The 19,770-nt window shown below is 44.0% G+C and overlaps 1 protein-coding gene across 1 annotated transcript in view; it reads right to left on the reverse strand.

Annotated features, from left to right (window-relative positions):
- VPS39 (VPS39 subunit of HOPS complex) overlaps positions 1-15,738 on the reverse strand; it is a 127,335-nt gene extending 111,597 nt beyond the window's left edge. Inside the window, exons 1-5 of the mRNA XM_077464840.1 lie at positions 15,490-15,738; positions 3,672-3,737; positions 2,324-2,388; positions 1,552-1,594; positions 1,366-1,460 (exon numbers count right to left, since the gene is read on the reverse strand). Of these exons, the coding sequence (XP_077320966.1) occupies positions 1,366-1,460; positions 1,552-1,594; positions 2,324-2,388; positions 3,672-3,737; positions 15,490-15,562 (342 nt within the window). The 5' untranslated portion in view covers positions 15,563-15,738. The remainder of the gene's footprint in view (positions 1-1,365; positions 1,461-1,551; positions 1,595-2,323; positions 2,389-3,671; positions 3,738-15,489) is intronic.
- Between the last annotated feature and the right edge of the window lie 4,032 nt (positions 15,739-19,770).

Consider the following 19,770-nt stretch of genomic DNA (forward strand, 5'->3'; position numbering starts at 1 on the left):
TCTGCGTTTCTTCCGGATATCGTGGCTCCGGTGCTGTGAGTGGCAGGAGCCGGGATATCGCCACTCCCGCGCATGCGACTTCATCCCGGCAGGGTTCGGCGTCTGCCGGGCTTTCAGCCAAGAATCCCCTTGTGCGCATGTGCCACTGCAGTCAGCGGTGCATTGCGAGGGGAATATCTCCTAAACCGTACAGGTTTAGATTTTTTTTTACCTACAGGTAAGCCTTATTATAGGCTTTCCTGTAGGTAAAAGTAAAAAAAAATTGACTATACAACCGCTTTAAGTATAACATTCGCAATAAAATGTTCATCCAGCCAGAAAACATGTGAGCTGTTAACTTCCTGTACTTTCTGGCTCTGGACTGTTATCCGTTAGCATTGTTTCCTGCTCTCAACATCTGACTGTCAGGACAGAGGAAAAGCATATGGGATTTGTCCGGATAAACAGATATTGATATCATAGGATTGTTGTGATGTGGCAGCAGGGAGCTCTCCTGCACCCTTGGCAATGCTACAGTCTCTGTACACTACAAAACACTTCCCCTTTTCTTATAGAGCGGGGTATGTGTTACATAGTTCTAAAACTCCCCTCCTAGGGTGACAACACTGCTCTTAGCCCTTGTCCACACGGTCGGAGATTCCGACGGAATGTGTCCCATCGGACTGTTTTGTCGGATATTCCGACTGTGTGTGGTCTGCATCGGACTGTTTCTGTCTGAATATCCGACGGACCAACTTTTCCGACAAAATGCTCCGATCGGACATACTCCGATCATGTGTAGCTTACTCCGACGGACAAAGTGCCACGCATGCTCAGATCAAATTCCTAGACCAAAGCTATTGGCTACTAGCCTGAACGTAGTCCCGTCGTAACGAAATAACGTCATCACGTTATGTACAATCGGATTTTCCGACAACTTAGTCCGACCGTGTGTATGCAACATCACTTCCGGACCTCATCCGGAATTAATCCGTCGGAATTACTCCAATGGATTCGGTTGTCGGAATCTCCAACCGTGTGTACTAGGGCTAAGATATAGTACAGTTATCACCCTCACACAGGAAGTGTGTTCCTGGCAGGAGCACAAGGGGAAAATAAAGCATGGAAAAGGAAACTAAATTCAGCCACCACATTCAGGTTTTGTTCTTGGATTTAGGTTAACTTCTTCACTATTCCACTTCTGCATAGATACACTGCAATTTACAAAGTCATCAATTTATTGCAGTTTTGATAAGACTGCATGCCCCAATGTACAAAAATTAAAAGGACTATAGTTCCCTTTTAAAAATAAAATGCAAAAAAAAAAAAAAAAAAAAAATCTAAATTTTAGCACAGAAAAAGTGGACTGGTCTGCAATTTTCTCACCTGGAGGTCACATGATAGTAGTGAAGCACCCTTAGCTTTTGAAATAGTGGTCATAAGCTGGAAGGTGAGCAAGTCATGAACACAAACATTGTTATCTATGGTGCAAAAACAAAAACAGTAGATTAGAATACCACAACGGCCAAAAAGTCCCAGGAGCGTGCACATGATCAGTCTTTCACAACTCACCGAGCAAGCTGACCAGGATCTTAAACTGAGGAACAACATGAATCTGAAAGATAGAGATAAAACCATTTTGTTGAACAGTTAAAGAAATACAGAAAAGAATGCTGTATATGTTTGTGCCTGGAAGCCTGAGCAACTGGAACCAGGTAGAATAAAAAAAGGTTGTATTTTTTATGACAAGTAATCAAACATTCCAACGTGTTTGGGGGTTCAAAACTCCCTTTCATCTGGGCTTATGTGCTGTCAGTAAAATCAGATGTTTACAGGACAGTAAATTGCAGAATGATATTAATAGCATTAGATCCAGGTCACCAAATTGACAGCACTCAACCCTGAAAAAAAAGTGAGTTTTGAGCTTTCCAAATATGTTTTTTTTTTTTATTATTTTTTTTTTTTTAAACGGTCAAGAAAAATAGGATTCTTACATGACTGAAATAAGTTTTATGGCACTCTTAATGCTTAACAGGCTACTCTAGGGACTTTTTGGGATACCCCAGCTGACAGAGAGCTGTCTCTATAAATAGATATTGACATCCGATTTCTGTCTACTCTGGGACACAGCACTCCATTACCAAATACCCATCTATGACAAGGTTGTCACCATTACAGGAGGCAAGGACAATATCCCCAATGGGGTCACAAACACCAAGAAAAAGTTTACAAAAAAAATAAATAAAAATTTATGTATATATATCCTCAAATAGCATTTTAACAACAGATCTAAAGTTGTTAACCAAAAGCTGAAGTTTACACATATATAAAAAATATTGCTCACCTGTTGAATTTTCTTAGCAAAGTTCTTGTTTGATTTCTCCAAAGTTACTTCAAACTGGTTACAACCTAAAAAAAAAAAAATTAAATTTTATATATATATATATATATATATATATATATATATATATATATATATATATATATATATATATATATATATATATATATATATATATATACACACACATATACACACACACACATATATATATATATACACACATATACATATATATATATATATATATATATATATATATATACACACACACACATATACATAATACATATTGCATGAATAACCCATCTCTCAAGTCTACCGGCTGTCTCAGGTGCCAGGTACTTTTAAAATGAAAATCTATTATAACAGTTGTATTTTTATTTTTGCACTTTGATACGAAGACAAAAAGCTATAAGCAAACCGAGTAAAAAGAACAAGCTTCTTCAAGCTGAAATAAAAGCAGCTTTTTTTTTTAGCTGCAGTGTGCATGAGCCTATAAGCGACAGCTACTTATTTATATACATTGAGGGCCAGCTCACACCACAATTTCTGCGGTCTGGATGCATTTCAGAATGCAGGTTTTGTACCTTTTTTCCCCCTCTTTTTTTTCTCTTCATCTAAAATCATCAAAAGCCTTCTGGTGAGTTTTTGTATGCATTTTCGATGTGTTTCAGATGCGATTTATACAGAAAAAAAAATTAGCATGTTCTACTTTTGATAACTGCACTGGGCAGCACAGTGGTGTAGTGGTTAGCACTCTCACATAGCAGTAAGAAGCGTCGCTGGTTCAAATCCCAACCACGACACTACCTGCCTGGAGTTTGTATGTTCTCCCTGTGCCTGCGTGGGTTTCCTCCGGGTACTCCGGTTTCCTCCCACAATCCAAAGACATGCAGGTAGGTTAATTGGCTTCTGTACAAAAAAAATTGGCCCTAGCATATGAATGGAGACCTTGGATTGTGGGCTCCTTGAGGGTAGGGACCAATGTGAGTGTGCAACATACAGGGATAGGGACAATTGTAAACACTCACAAAGGCTGAACTGGATGGACTGGTGTCTTTATTCAGCCTTACTAACTATGAAACTACAATGGTTAGAACAAGGGCCATTGGAATATATGGAAAGCACTGTGCGTGTGTTTTTGATGCAGATTAAAAGCAATGGACTGCATCTGGTGTGAACCAGCCCTAAAAGACCAGCATTTATTGTGGAAAAACCACCAATGAGTAGAGAGACACAGCACTAATACTGTCCACAACCTGCCCAGGCCACATGAGGCAGTAATTGTTATGCTACTGTATGATAAGTGTGTCCAACACTAAAAATATAGCTCAGCAACAGAACTCACCTTGCTCTTTTTTGACTCTATAAAGCAGCAGATGACCTTGCTTAGTTCCAACAAGCAGCCACTCATCTAAGAAAAAAAATATTTATTTAGAATGCCAAACAAAAATGTATTAAAAACAACCAAAAAAAAACACCACACTACACAGCATTGATGAACTGCTGTTCACTCTACTGTCAGCCAATCAATCAATGCACAAAAAAATGGCGGACGGAGGGAAGAAAAACTGGGACTTTATATGAGGACCTCTGTGTACCAGATCATTTTGCATTTAATTTATTATAGATACATCCATTTTGTGTTTGCTACGGATGAGTGAAAACATCCACGAAACGCATAGAGCTCCAGTCACGATACACCATTGAAATCATGTGTTTGAGATTCTTCAGTACTATGTATTGTTAGCATTAATTTTATTATCATTTCCAAGATAATCTATGTTTACCATGAATTGGAACATTGGATTATATACTAGAGCTGCAACTAACTATTAGTTTGTCTGTCAACGAATCTTTCGATTATTTTTTCGATTAGTCATCGACTATACCAGGGGTAGGGAACCTTTTTGGCTGAGAGAGCCATGAACGCCACATATTTTAAAATGTAATCCCATGAGAGCCATACAATATGTTTAAAACTAAATACAAGTAAATGTGTGTGTTTTATGTAAGACCAACACTTTTAAAGTACAATAAGTCTCTGAATTAAACAAACAATCAGGTGTTCTTTATTAAGAAATAAATTCACAAAACAAAGAAATATGGCAAAGTTGCCGAACGTGACATGCCCACTGAATTCTTTTTAATAACGTTATGCTGTTGCTAACCAATGATGAATAAAGTACTTAACATTAATGCGACTTCTGGTGCTGCATGGTTTTGCTGATGGCTTTGTAGTCTGGTTCATATGTGGTGAGGTTAAGCTTCACGCAGGCATTGAGACTTCCATCCGTTAAATGTGATCGTAGGTTGGTCTTAATGTTCTTTAGATGTGAGAAAGACTGCTCACATGCATTCGTAGAGCCAAACATTGTCAGTACAGCAATACTCACACGCTGCAGTGCGTGGTATGTGACGGGAAGCGAGTTCCAAGTTTTCACAATCAGCTGGTCCGCGGGTTGAAGTTTTTTTCAATTTCTGTCCACTTGTGTTTGCTCGCCAACTCTGCTTGTTGTCGTGCAAGTCTTTCCAAATCTTCATTCAGTGACTTGAACTTATTCACCCACATGTCTGAGGCCTTCAGGTCAGCAGCTTGTAGCTCAAAATGTCTGACGGAGACACCGGAGATGTAACTCAGGTCGGCGCTGTCAACTGCACACTCGTGTGGATGGGTGATGAACTTAAAAAGAAGAGTGCGCTCACGAAATTCTCCAAAGCGCGCTTTGAATGACTGTAGGAGATTAGATGTGACGATCCGTTGCACCCCTAGGGACGGCGGCACGGAGGGGGAGAAGAGAGGGGGACGGCGGCACAGAGGACAGCGGTAGATACTAAGCACTGCGACGCATCGACGCCCTGCACGCACGTTGTCGTAATCGATTACGTCGACTCGTTGTGGCAGCTCTAAAGGGGTTTCTGCAATTACCTAGCTGACTACTTGATTTAAAAAGGAGGGAAGTTTACTTTCTGACCTCACAACGACCCAGGCACGCTACGCATCCCTAAAAAATTTAGTGTTGTCCTGGAAGACAGCTGCAATTGGGTCCAGCCACCTGCAACCATGAAGATGAGCAGTAGGAAATTAATAGATTAAAATACATCAGAATGTTTTATATTTTTAATAGTGCTGTCACCGATTAAAATTTTCATGTTAAATCAATTTTTTTTAATTTAAATCGTCTAATTTCGATTAATTATGACTGTAATGTTGTCTTCTCCCCCACTGTAATATCCGCACTTCTTCCCTATGCCTGACTCTGCTTCCTTACCACTAGGCAGATTCAGGAGCAGATGAGGCGGGCGGTGATGATGACGTCAGCACGTCGCTCACCTAGGCTGCCCCTGGGTGTACCAAGATGGCCACGGTTCCGGAGCTAGGCCGAAGTCGCGGCCTTTCCTATGGGCTCAATCTGCGGATCGGCATACCACACGATCCGCGGATTGAGAGCCAGATGTAGCCATCAAAAGAGCCACATCTGGCTCGCGAGCCATAGGTTCCCGACCCCTGGACTATACGATTATTATTTTTTTTTATTTTTTTTTTTATTAATCTAGTGTTTTTTTTTTTTTTGATGAGCAAATTAATCCTTTGGGTAACTTTACAAAAAATTATAAGTACATAAAAAAATAAAAAGTAAGATAAAAGAATATAAGTACATACATATATATTATATATATATAACTATGTAGTTATATTCTTTTACCTTTCTAGGTCTATATCTTAACTTAAAAAAAAAAAAAAAAAAAAAAAAAAACGAAGATAAAATAAAAAAAAAATACAAATACAAAGTGTTATATAACACTTTGTATTTGTATTTTTTTTTTATTTTATCTTCGTTTTTTTTTTTTTTTTTTTAAGGGGGAGGGTGTGTGGGGACAATGTCAGTGTTTTTTTTTATTTTTTTGTATTTAAAAAAAAAATATTATTTATTGCAATTTTTTTTTATCAGCCCTGTTGGGGGGGGGGGGGGGGCTATGGTGAGATATCAGGGGTCTTAACAGACCTCTGACATCTCTCATTTGAGACAGGGAAAGGGACTAGGGACACAGATTCCCCAGTCCCTTTCACTGCAGCCTCTGCTGCACTGATAATGAATGGAGAGAAGGCACCGGTTCATTAACTGAGACATCGTAAATCACAGGAGGTTACAATGTTTCAGTTATGTGAATGGATAGAGTCAGTAGTCACGGACTCTGTCCATTCTGAAAACTAAGGAGCCGGGTTTACCAGCTCCTACATCCGCACTCCATCCCGAGATACCGAGGGGGAGAAGAGAGGGGGACAGATGCACGGAGGGGGGAGTACAGAGGGGGGCGGCAGCACGGAGGGGGAGTAGAGAGGCGGGTGGCAGCATGGAGGAGAGCTGGAGACACTGAGCAGGATGAGAGAAGCACCGCGCTTAAAGCCGTGGTGGGGGTGTGGACCTGCAACACTCACTGGGTGACGCATCTGCACCTTGCACACACACGTCGACATATTTTCATAGTCAACGTAATCGATTACGTCGACTAGTCGTGGCAGCTCTATTATATACTAATGCGTGTGTTACTATATATTGTGAATCATGTTGAAATTGTTCACATAAATTATCAAGGTCTTATTTATTGTAAGTAATGCTACATATTTTTACCATGGATTTTATGTATATCTATTAGAAAACATTAAACATGGCTTTGTATACCAGTGGCGTCACTAGGGTTATATAATAATAATAATAATAATAATAATAATAATAAATTTTATTTATAATGCACTTTCCATCAAAAGACCTCAAAGTGCTACATAATTACAATAAAAACAAACAAACCGCTTAATTTACAAAACATTTGCTAAAAAGAAAAGTCTTCAACCCCTTTTTAAAATTTTCAGTAGACTGAGAAACCCTCAGACTATCAGGCAAAGCATTCCACAGACGTGGGGCAGCAGCACAAAAAGCCCTATCTCCCATGGTTTTCAACCTAGTTTTTGGAACCTCTAAACAATTCAAATTAGTTGAGCGAAGGGAACGCGGTAGATTTTGCAATCTAAGAAGTTCCTTAAGATAAGGTGGAGCTTGTCCATGTATGCATTGATGCACAAGAAGAGAGACCTTATACTCAATCCTTGTAGAGACCGGCAGCCAATGAAGAGATTTTAAAATTGGAGTGATATGCTCATGCTTCCGCACTCTCATTAGGATCCTCGCTGCAGAGTTTTGAACGTATTGCAACCTCTGCATGCTCTTTCTCGGAATCCCAATGAGAAGTGCGTTGCAATAATCCAGCCTGGAGGAGACAAAGGCATGAATCAATCTTTCAGCATCGGAAAAAGAAAGGATAGGACGAAGTTTAGAGATATTACGAAGGTGGTAGAAAGAAGTCTTGCATACTTGATTTATATGAGCTTCAAAAGTGAGTTGGGAATCCATTTTTACACCAAGATTAGTGATATGATATGATAAAAAGCACTAATGCGCACAACCCAAAAAATTCTTACCTAAAAAATGTCACCATAAGAATGATTTATTGGGAAGCTGCCAACATAAAAAAAAAAGTTATCTCTGCACAATTTAAGGACAAAAATAGTATGTGGCGCTACCATACTTCCTATTCAATATTAAATATATAAATAAATGAAATTAAAATTGATAAAGTGCAATCAATCATAAATGTGCAAAACCTACTATCGTGATAATACGCAACTAGGGTTGGTGTCATCTGGTGTGGTAAAACATGGTGTCACCCCTCCACCAACCATAGTCGCCTCTCAGTACAGACCCCCCCCGCCTTCAGTAGACCCCTTGCCACCAAGTACAGACCCCCCCTCCATTAGCACAGCCCACCCCCGGACGAAGCTTCCCCCCCCTCCATTAGCACAGCCCCCAGGACAAAGCTTCCCCCCCCCTCCATTAGCACAGCCCCTACAGGACAAAGCTTTCCCCCCCTCCATTAGCACAGCCCCTACAGGACAAAGCTTTCCCCCCTCCATTAGCACAGCCCCCCCAGGACAAAGCTCCCCTTTCCATTTGCACAGCCCCCCCAGGACAAAGCTCCCCCTTCCATTTGCACAGCCCCCCCCCCCCCCCCAGGACACAGCTCCCCCTTCCATTTGCACAGCCCGCCCCCAGGACAAAGCTCCCCCTTCCATTTGCACAGCCCGCCCAGGACAAAGCTCCCCCTTCCATTTGCACAGCCCCCCCAGGACAAAGCTCCCCCTTGCATTTGCACAGCCCCCCCAGGACAAAGCTCTCCCCTCCATTAGCGCAGCCCCCCCCGGGACAAAGCTCTCCCCTCCATTAGCGCAGCCCCCCCGGGACAAAGCTCCCCCCTCCATTAGCGCAGCCCCGCCGGGACAAAGCTCCCCCCTCCATTAGCGCAGCCCCCCCTGGACAAAGCTCCCGCCTCCATTAGTAAAGCCCCCCTTAGATGTCACAACACCGGAGGACAGCCCCCCCCCCCCACTACCGCAGCTGGAGAGAAGACAGTGTGCAGCCGGAAAAAAATATTGTGACAGGCGGAGGAGGAGGAGGAGGAAGAGGAAAACACAGGCAAGGCATGGCTTGAAAAAGAAGAAAAAAAAAAACTGCAAAAAGGGGATACAGGGCTTTTTTCGCCCTCGGGATGGTGCCTCCCCTGTAGTGGGTGTCACCCAGGTGGGGACTGCACCCCCCTAGCGGCGCCACTTTTCTTAGTTGTGCTTCATATAAAGTCACAAACAATCCGCTTCTTTTAAACCCATCAATCAATTCATCCCCATTAGTTATGGCAGATTCCTGCTTGGCTGTATTTAAAGAGAAAAACTCTGTGCAACAACACTCTCAGGTAAAAACGTATTTATCAGCCACAAAGTATATAAATCCACTTTGTATGCACCAAATTACTTAAACTTTGATACCACCTTGTTAAAGTAGCAGTGATACAACAAATGTGCTATATCTAATCTGCGCAAAGAGCCGTGTGAGGGACCCAGTAGGCTCCAACCATTAGAGCTACCTACAGGAGGGGCGGAGACCAGACAAGTCACCCCGCACGAGGGGAAAATGCAGTGTTGACTGATCTTTATTAGGCCTCATGCACACTGCTGCTGGTAAACAGACGTTTAGGGGCATTTTTTGCAGCTGCCCCAAACTCTCCTCTATGTTATCTTATCAGTACATGTACACAAGGTCATTTCTAGTCATTTCTAGGCAGTTGAGTTCAGAAGCATCTTTTGGAAAGCAAAAAAAAAAAAAAAAAAAAAGCGTTCAGGACGGATCTTCAGAGGCATTTGAAATGGTAAAAGCCTTTACTAGCTTGTAAACGCGGTAACTCGTGTTTAGCCACGTTTCATTTACAGCGTTTTTCCACGTCACCTGCCACAAGATGTGGATTGTCCACTTGCCACGTCACCAGCCACATCACCTGCCACAAGTTGTGGATTGTCCACTTGCCACGTCACCTGACACAAGTTGTGGATTGTCCACTCGCCACGTCACTTGCCACATCCCCTGCCACAAGTGGATTGTCCACTTGCCACGTCACTTGCCATGTCCCCTGCCACAAGTGGATTGTCCACTTGCCACGTCACCTGCCACAAGTTATGGATTGTCCACTTGCCACGTCACATGCCAGTCACCTGCCACAAGTTGTTGATTTTCCACTTGCCACGTCACCTGCCAGGTCACTTGCCGCGTCACCTGCCACAAGTTGTGGATTGTCCACTTTCCACATCACTTGCCACTTCACCTGCCACGTCACTTGCCACAAGTTGTGGATTGTCCACTTGCCACGTCACTTGCCACCTGCCATGTCACTTGCCACAAGTTGTGGATTGTCCACTTGCCACGTCACTTGCCACCTGCCATGTCACTTGCCACAAGTTGTGGATTGTCCACTTGCAATTGCAATTGTTTAAAATATTTTTCTAATGGTTTTTCATCATTTGCAATCATTTTTGATATTTTTAATGTAAAAAAAAAGGTCACCTTTAAAAACGTATATAAACGCAAACGCGGCTAAACGCGGTAGCGGCGTTTTACCGCGTTTTGCGTCTGAAACGTGGAAATTTTTGCTTCTGAACGCATTTTTTTGCGAGATTAAACGCAACTGCATAAAAACGGAAAAAAAACGAGACTGTGTGCATGGACACATAGGATAACATTGAATGAGTTCAGGGGCAGTTGAAAAAACTGTCCAACTGCATCTGAACGCGCATTTAACTGCGTCTCGTGTGCATGAGGCCTTATAAGTCGATAACTACGGTGCAGTAAAACCTTGGACTGCGAGCATAATTCGTTACAGAAGCATGCTTATAATCCAAAGCACTTGTATATCAAAGCAAAATTTCCCCATAATAATGGAAACCCAAATGATTAGTTGCACAACCATTTATACATAGGTCCTATGTTTATAGTCTGTATAAAAAGATTATAACAATGTGACAGGTTGTGTAACCATAAAATGTCCATCCACAAATGGAAGCCTCCACAAGGGGATTAGAAGCAAAATCCAGCAGGAGATAGAGGGGATAAAAGAGAAGAGAGGTGCCTCTAAATGTAGCAATATGATTACATTTAATAAAGGTACAACATTTAGCAACTCACATGGTTGATGATTAAAACTAAAAGTGGCACATATAAGTATGCAGGCATCCAGGGTAAAGCTGTCTGCAATTGTGACGGGGAAGACTACCCTGCAGTAAAACAATCTGAAAGTGAGACTTGAAACGCTCGTGGAGCGCAGCGTGGAAGGGACATCGTCAATGGTGGTGCGGAGGATGGTCCATGTGGGCATCCTTACCCCAGATGCCTGCATACTTAGATGTGCCTCTTTTAATCATCAACCAACGTGAGTTTCTAAATGTTGTACTTCATTAAATCTAACCATATTGCTATACTTAAAGGCGCCTCTCTTCTCTTTTATACTCAGTTGTGACATGACGCTACTTGTATATCAAGTCAAAATTGATTTAAAAACTTGGCTTGTCTTGCAAAACACTCTCAAACCAAGGTTTTACTATATATCCAAATAACATGAGCTCATCATGTCACCACACGCAGCCACAAAGGCAGGATAATTCTTGTTAGGCAGTGTATTAGTGCTCGGACAAACACACGTAAAGCGCGAGTCCGCCGTTTTTTTTTTTTTTTTAAAGCCAGCAGCTACAAATACTGCAGCTGCTGACTTTTAAAATAGTGACACTTACCCGCCCAGCGCGCCCGCGATGTCGGCACCCGAAGCCGATCTCTCGACCATCTTGGGTATGGTAATCAGGAAGTGAAGCCTTTCGGCTTCATTTCCCGGTTCCCTACTGCGCATGCGCGAGTCGCGCTGTGCAATAAGGATGGACCCGCTGCCTCTGGGATCCTTGTGTTTCCCAGCAAGCAGCGGGGGACTTTCGGAAAGGGGCGTCAATTCTGCAGAAAGGGGCGTACCTTCTGCAGAATCTACGCCAGAAGTGGGTGCAGATACCTGTACTGTACAGGTACCTGCACCCCCCTCCCCCCTGAAAGGTGCCAATTGTGGAGCCGGAGGGGGGGGGGAGGATTCCAATGAGTGGAAAGTCCACTTTAGGGTGGACCTCCGCTTTAAGACCAAATATTAATGGTTTAAAGAACATCAGGAAAAATGGTCGGCCCTCACACGTTCACTTCATCAAATCTGACCGTCTTCGAAAAAAGTTTGGACACCCCTACTGTAAACCAAATTGAACTCCAGCTGAATGATGCTTGTATAGTCCTCGCCATGACATCATCACAAATACTTTATGAACAGCATATCCAAGCAATGCTAGAACTTTAAACACTTACTCAGCGTAATGAAATAAAAAAATAAAATAAAAAAAATAAATAAAAAAAAAACATTCATTCGATGAGCTCATTGGCTTCAACTAGTACCATGGTTCTTAAAATTTTGTCAAGGACGGATCTGATGAAAGCCATAGTGAATCTTTTTTCCATAAAGATTTTGTTTCCCTTGTTTTTTCTCAATAAATATTTTGAAATTGTTAAAATTATTATGCAGTAAGCCATGGTTTAACACCTTGTTTGCCAATGTTTGTCTAAACATTCTGTGAGTCAAGGGGTTAAATGGAAGGTCAGGGCTGCTAATGCAGCCATGAGTGCTATTGATTTGTAGAGACATTGAGATGCTTTCAGGAAAAAACAGGGGAACAACTATTAGTATCTACTGCAATAAAAACTTTGACTGGATGCTTTATTTAAAATGCTCCACTATAAAGCTTCCCCCATACTGCAAGGAGCAAAAGCTCATTTATGCCTGGGGTACCAAAAAAAAAAAAAAAAATTTCTTACCTGACCGTTCACTCCTGCAGGCTCCCTCCAGGTGATAAGACTGATCCCGCAGCCCCTTCTCTCATTAAGCTCCACCAGTCACATGTCCTCTGACAGCATTAAGTACAATCCAGGGCCCAGAGCCTTTGCATTGAAAGAATGCTGAGGGACAGTCCACTGCCAGAGCATAGGGGAGTAGAAGAGTGATGGCTGCCATGGCTGAACTACTTGTGAGAATACTAGTTGCCTGGCTGCATTGGCCTTTGATAAGAATTTCTGACCAGGAACAAGCATAGTTTATCAAGTCTTGGGCTACATACACGCTAGACTAAAGCGTTTGGTGGCAAAAGGGTTGGCATTTAAGGCCCAAATATAACATCGCTAGGCAGCTAATGTTTCCAGGCTGAGAGTGCGCTCCAAGCACAGAGGCCAAGCTGTCAAAGACAACTCTTGTCCGGACTGTGGGAAGCTGGTAGGACTGGCTGCCAATCACATGACCGGCCATCCTCCTTCCTCTCTGGGCATCCAATTATTATTTTTTTAAATAGACACTATTTACAAAGAAAGGGTTAAACACAGAAGAAATTATCATTTTCAAAAACGAGGCAGAGCCACATTAGAGACAAATTATCTTGGAAGTATAAAACGTTATACTTTGCAGATCAAACTCGTCTACGTTTTGATGCCATTTTGTTTACATGCACTTTGATGCGTCCAGAGTATCCAAACTGCCCCTGGGCACACAGAATTCTATTTTCCCTAAACGCAGGTAAACTGGGTGCACCTAAATGTACAGTGTGTATAATACCATTTAAAATCATTACATGTAATTATCAGTGTTCAGAACATCCTATAATTTCATGGTGTATGTGAATGAGGGAAGTCAGAAGCCAATACTCTGTAGTAGGGGTTGGCCCGTGTGCATCCAATGACGGTGTACAGTGCGTCCAGAAGGCACAAATGTAGTTCCAACCCCACTGCCTGCAGCATGTCAAAGTCTTTGGCGAGGTGAGCTACGCTGTGGCTGGACAGGGCTGAACGCTGTACAGAGTGATACTAAAAATAAAGAGTTCTCAACTTATAGAGTTAATATAATTTGTAGAAATCCAACCTTAGATGCCAACATCCCAATTTGTATCATATACCCCTAAGGAAATACTAAAGGCAACTGATTTTTAGGAAAAAAAAAAAAAGTATAGAAATGTATTAATATAAAATATGTGGTGCAAACACCAACAGTATTTACATATAAGATAAAGAAAATCATATATATATATATATATATATATATATATATATATATATATATATATATATATATATATATATACACACACACACACACACACACATATATACATACATACACACACACACACACTCCGCTAGTGCGATTTCCCACTTTGACCACGATAATCAGGGCTGCTGAGCACTGTGGTCAGAGTACGTGCCTCCGTCACCCACAGCCTTGCCTCTTTTTTTTGTGTTGTCCTCTATCCTGCCCTCCCCGATCCCCCTAACCTGCTCTAACTACAACAGCGTTTTCCTGCTATAGTCACCACTGATATATAACACGAAGCTCCCCAGTGGAAGTCCTTTATAAAAAATAAGCGGTAAAATAGATGACTTCAGAGTGCCGCTTGGGCGCTCACGTGAATGCCCGCCGGTCACCATCTCGGCTGATGTCAGCGTGGTTTTCCTAGCACCTCCCTCTGCAGCTATCACATTGGGAGAAGAGACCAATGGGTAGTCAGCTGAGTGCCGAACGGCACTCTCAAGTAAGCTATTACACAGCATATCTGTATAAATGACATCCACTTATAGCTTATGTCAGCGGTAACTAAAAGCAAAACATTTTTAACCTTAAATACTTTAATGCATTCTATACATTAAGGTACAAACAACTCTAAGTTCACATTGGGACGACTTGTAAGGTGACTTAGTCGCCTGACAAGTCGCGTTCATTCAGTGCAATGGAACCATTCTAATTGGAGTGACTCAAGTTAATTCGACTTAGAAAAAGGTTACTGCACTACTTGAGGGTGACTTCGGAGCGGCTTGCATTGACTATTAAAGAAGTCCTTTGCAGGCCACACTGTGCAGGGTGGCTTCAGAGTCGGGTGACTTTGAAGCCGCCTCAGCGTCAACCGAGTCTAAGACCCTATGGGTGGAATTTAATAAAGCTGCTCCACCACTCTTCTTGCGTTACTTGCTCTTCTGATCTGTGACAGTTATGGTTTTGACAGAGTGACCTGTGCGCTAAATTCAGGTTGTTCTAATTTACTCCACTTCTACATTGCGGTGCAACACCTGCGCCAAATTCTAAATAAAATACTGACAGTTTATACGTTATGAAAGTGGAGCTAATTACCAACAATTACTAGACCTACTCTCTTTTGGCGTACAGAGACAGAGGTTTTGTGAGGGCGTCTCGTGGCGTTCTGAAAGGGACGCAGTGTGCGCTGAACTCAAGTAGATGTCTTAGACAGGTACATGAACTTAGCACACACTGACACTTTCAGAACGGATGAGGGACACTTTGGCAGAATAAGTCTGTGTCCCGCCACACATACAGTGCTAATCACATCACATTCAGCCCCATGGGATAACCACTTCTCAAACTGTGAGGCTGCAGGCCAGGCAGGGCACTGGACCTCTGACTCTATGAGGTCAGCATGGCAGCCAGGCAGCTAGCATTTCCTGGAGAAGTCAGCAATGGGGGTCTCCATATACAGCTGTCCTATGAGCTCAGTCCAAGTCCTGTGTATAGAAGTTTGGTTGAACTCCTGGATTTGTCATCCTCATAGGAGAGTGCATGTCATTCCATAGAGTACCCTCTTCATTATAACATGGGCCCATTCCACTTGTCACAGCACACCCTGTATAGTGCACCCAGCCAGGCCAGACACTTACCCCAGGCTGCCAGACACTCTATCTGCAGCGGCAGCTTCTCCAGAATCAGGACCGGCTCAAAGGCGTCATGCATGACTGCTGCGGCCTACCACCCCGCCAGACCTCGGCCTCTCCTGTACCTCCCGACCGTCTGAGGAAACCAGATTCACGGCCGGTACCCGGCAACACAGGCCTCCCAGAGCGCCGTACAACTCACAGAGCAGCTGACTCTTCCTCATAACAAACCCCTCCCCAGTGCTGGCAGCACGCCTCTATGAGGAAGTGTCAGTCCGAGCATTGATGGCAAGCCCCTCCCCAACGCTGGCAGTACTCTGCTATGAGAGGCCTCTCCGTCATAACAACATTGCAGCTGTTTACATTCCTTATCATGTGTGACTCCACGGAAAACTATATTCCAGCCAGACCGGCGATGCTGCTTTATTGCAATTCCCATTGTCGCCTATTTCCAGGACCAATGATGAAAATGTGGCCCTGCAACCAGTAGCATAGCGTTGTCAGCACCTGGGGCAAGACAAGTAATTTGCGCCCCCTAGACCGCGGACTTTTACCACTCCCGAGTCCCTTCAAATACAATAGTACTGACCTGCCTGATTCCTATACTGACCACTACACTATCCTACTTGATTTCAGCACTGACTCACCTGATTACTTTACTGACCATTACTATACTGATCACTATACTATACTGTCCACTACACTTTACTGACCACTATACTACACTGTCCACCATACTTCACTACACTGACCTGCCTACAGTCCCATGGGAGGAGAAGAAAGCGGTGGCTCAGATTTGTGCTTCTTTCCCCCGCGCTCTAGCTGCCATGTTCAATGTCCGGCCGACTCACTGTGATTGGGCGTATGGGGGGTCATGTGCGGAGGCAGGACTTCAGGAGCAATCACGGACAGGCCAGCCCTTCACCTCACATGACCCCCACACGCCACCCAATCACAGGGTGCCAGACACTTAACATGGCGGCCGGAGCGCGACATATACTGGCGCCCCCTTAAATGTTGCACCCAGAGCCACAGCACCCGCTGCACCCCCCTCGCTATGCCACTGACTGGACTTGTCCCCAGATATTAGTGGAGTGGATGTTTTCCACAATCTGACCATTAGGTTACATTCACACCAGTGATTAGGCCGGTGCAAATTGCAGCTGCAGAAATGTGCTGTTTACAATTGAAGATGAGAGCAGCCCCATTTACTATAATGACAGGTCACCGGTGGCTGCAGATATTCACGGCTCTCCGCACAGCCAGCGATTACCTGAGGCGATTGGCTGCACACAAGGGAAGCCACTGGCTGTGAAAAGCTACAGCCGCCGGTGACCTTTTATTATAGGCTAGTTCAAAAAGACACCCCAGTACAGACAACTCAGTATAGATGGACCACCCCTGTACAGACCCCTCAGTATAGACAGACCACCCCAGTACAGACTTCTCAGCAGACCAACCCCAAGTAAAGACCCCTCAGTAGAGACCAAACAACCCCCCCCAATATAGACATGTCACTACAGACGGACCATTCACCCCCTCCAACACAAATACACCCCCTGATCACAAATCCATCAGTACAGATTGACCCCCCCCCCCCAGCATTCTTAAAACCCCCTCACCAGAACATACTCCTCCAGTACAGATACTCTCCTGACTCCCCGCTTATCAGAGTACAAAAAGCCGAGTACAAACATACCTCCAACGCCCCCACAATCACATCTCTGCCTCCAATGCCCCCCCACCCCCAGCATACTTGGGTACTCCTCAAATCACCTTTGCCACTAATGACCTCCAATTACACCACCTTTGTACCTCCCAGCACGCTTTTGTCACACCTGTAACCCCCCCCCCAAAAAAAAAATCTCTTGCGCCATTCCAGCATGCCTCTGTACCGCCCCCACCCCCCACCCCAGCACACCTCTGCCTCCAGTGTCCCCACTTCCAGCACACTTCTGCCCCCAATGTCCCGACCCCCACATATATATAACACCTCCCACTACTGGGAGTACCTCAGTTTTTGTAGCAAAGCAATACATGTGTATACCAGAGAGGGGAGGGACCGCTGTGTCCCATGATGATGTACTTCAAAGAAAAGGATTTTACAGGTAAGCTGTTATAAAAATCCTGTTTTCTTAATCATATATCACGAGACACAGAGCCATAGTAATTACTATGTGGAATGTCCCAGAGCAATGCTAATTGAGGGGAGGGAGACACAACCAAAGTAGGGCAACATGAGATCAGAGGACTTATATTGCTGCTTGCAGCTCACTGCGCCCAAAGGCGACATCCTCATTTCTTTTTACATCCACCTGATAGAAATCTGCGGCCTTGCAGATTTGAGCCATGGAGGCTTGGTGATGCACTGGCCATGAAACACTAATAGCCCTGGTGGAGTGTGCTTTGATTTGAGTAATATAGACAGGGGCTGCAGTGTTGAAAACAGTTGCAAACATTTCATGGCCCCGATGCTCACTCTGACCAGCCACCCCCTCTCAGGGGAGGATGCCATTGCAGAGATGAGTAGGCTTTTCAAAGCTTGAGGGAGACCCTTTTACCCCTTTTTTGGGGATGTTTCAACCCCCCCTTCTGACCATAGCCGATGCACAAATGCAAATGCAGAAGTACTACCAGAAGAGATTGCATCCACTGTTTGAGCAATAGTCCAGCAACTGCCACTGCTATTAACTCTTAGCCTGATGCTTTTAGTAAATGTGCCAAGGGAATGCCTGTGTCACCAACCTCTTATATACCCCTCCGACATCTGCAGCCAGCAAAAATTGACCTTTTAAATATACTCCCACGCTGGACGTTACTGTACGCCAACGCCACGCTAAGCCTGCCCCTTCTGTCACATCGTGCCTGCCGCTTCCATCACATCATGCCCCCTCACTCTTTTCAAAAGTGGATTTTCCCGCACGAGAGCAGGCCTCTGATCCGATGGGATCGGCGCGCGCACGTGTGTGTGTGTGTGTGTCGGGGGGCGAGTAGGAGACCTGTGACAAGCCGCTGTGCAGGGGTGGTGAAAAAAAAATGGAGCGGCGTCGCCAATCGTTTTGGCTTCCCCCTATACAGGGAGAGCTTTGTCCAGATGGGGGGTTTTTAGTGGAAAAAATCCCCACCCAATCTTACCGGAGGTCTGAGCTGCTCACCGGAGGGAAGCCTGCTGCTTCTGCTGACCTTTTGAGGAAAGCATGACAAGGTACAGTGGTGGATGATCGCAGGTTCCTCTCTATGTTAGAGAAAAACCCATTGACAACACCCAGACAAGTGAAGGACACTCTCCAGGAGGTGGGTGCATCATTGTCAAAGTCTACAATCAAGAGAAGACTTCATGAGAGTAAATACGGTGGGTTCAGGTGCAAACCATTCATAACCCTGAAGAATAGAAAAGCTAGATTAGACTTTTCCAAAAGACATCTAAAATAGCCAGGGCAGTTCTGGAAAACCATTCTTTGGATGGATGAAACTACGATTAATCTGTGCCAGAATGACGGGAAGAAAAAGTGTACAGAAGGCTTGGAACAGCTCATGATCCAAAGCACACGTCATCTGTAAAACATGGTGGAGGCAGTATGATGGCATGGGCATGCATTGCTTCCAGTGGCACTGGGTCATTGGTGTTTATTGATGATGTTACTCCCAGTCAGGGGGCCTCAAGGAGCACCTCCATGCACCTTTATATTTAAACGAATGAACTTTTGTGACCGTGACCTGATCCTGTGCGAGGCGAGAAATGTGGGTTATCTGAAATATGAAAATGCTAAGCTCCTTATATTTACAGATTACTCCATTGAAACAAAACGCCTACGGAAGTAATTCGACCATGTTTTCACTCGCCTGCGTGCTAAAAGCCTCAAGTATAGCATGCTATTCCTGGCCAGACTCCCAATTTCAATATGGGGAGCGGATGCGCTTCTTCACATCACCTGAGGTGTCCTCCTAGCTAGATACGATTCGCACTGGATGACGGCGGTAGTCGATTGCCATATCTTGCCTTACTATAATGCTTCCTTTTGTTGCCACTTTTGATGGCGATGCTCTGTTTCTCTCCTGGAACTGGGACTACTCTGGAGGGGGTACTACTCTTCTCGACCTCATTGGGCCCTCCAGGGGAACAGAGCCATGCTCTCCTACATTTGTTTGCTCCATGTGCGATTGTATACAGGTGACTGACCACCAATTATTGTCTCTCGATTTTCAGCTCCCTGCTCATGCCCGAGGCCCACACTATCCTCAGGATGCTCCTATTGACTGTAATACGTTTTGTACCCCCCAGCTTGC

This window comes from Lithobates pipiens, unplaced genomic scaffold (genome assembly GCF_037356315.1).
Source record: "Lithobates pipiens isolate NorthernLeopardFrog02 unplaced genomic scaffold, aLitPip1_a1.2 Scaffold_30, whole genome shotgun sequence".
Lineage (NCBI taxonomy): Eukaryota > Metazoa > Chordata > Amphibia > Anura > Ranidae > Lithobates > Lithobates pipiens.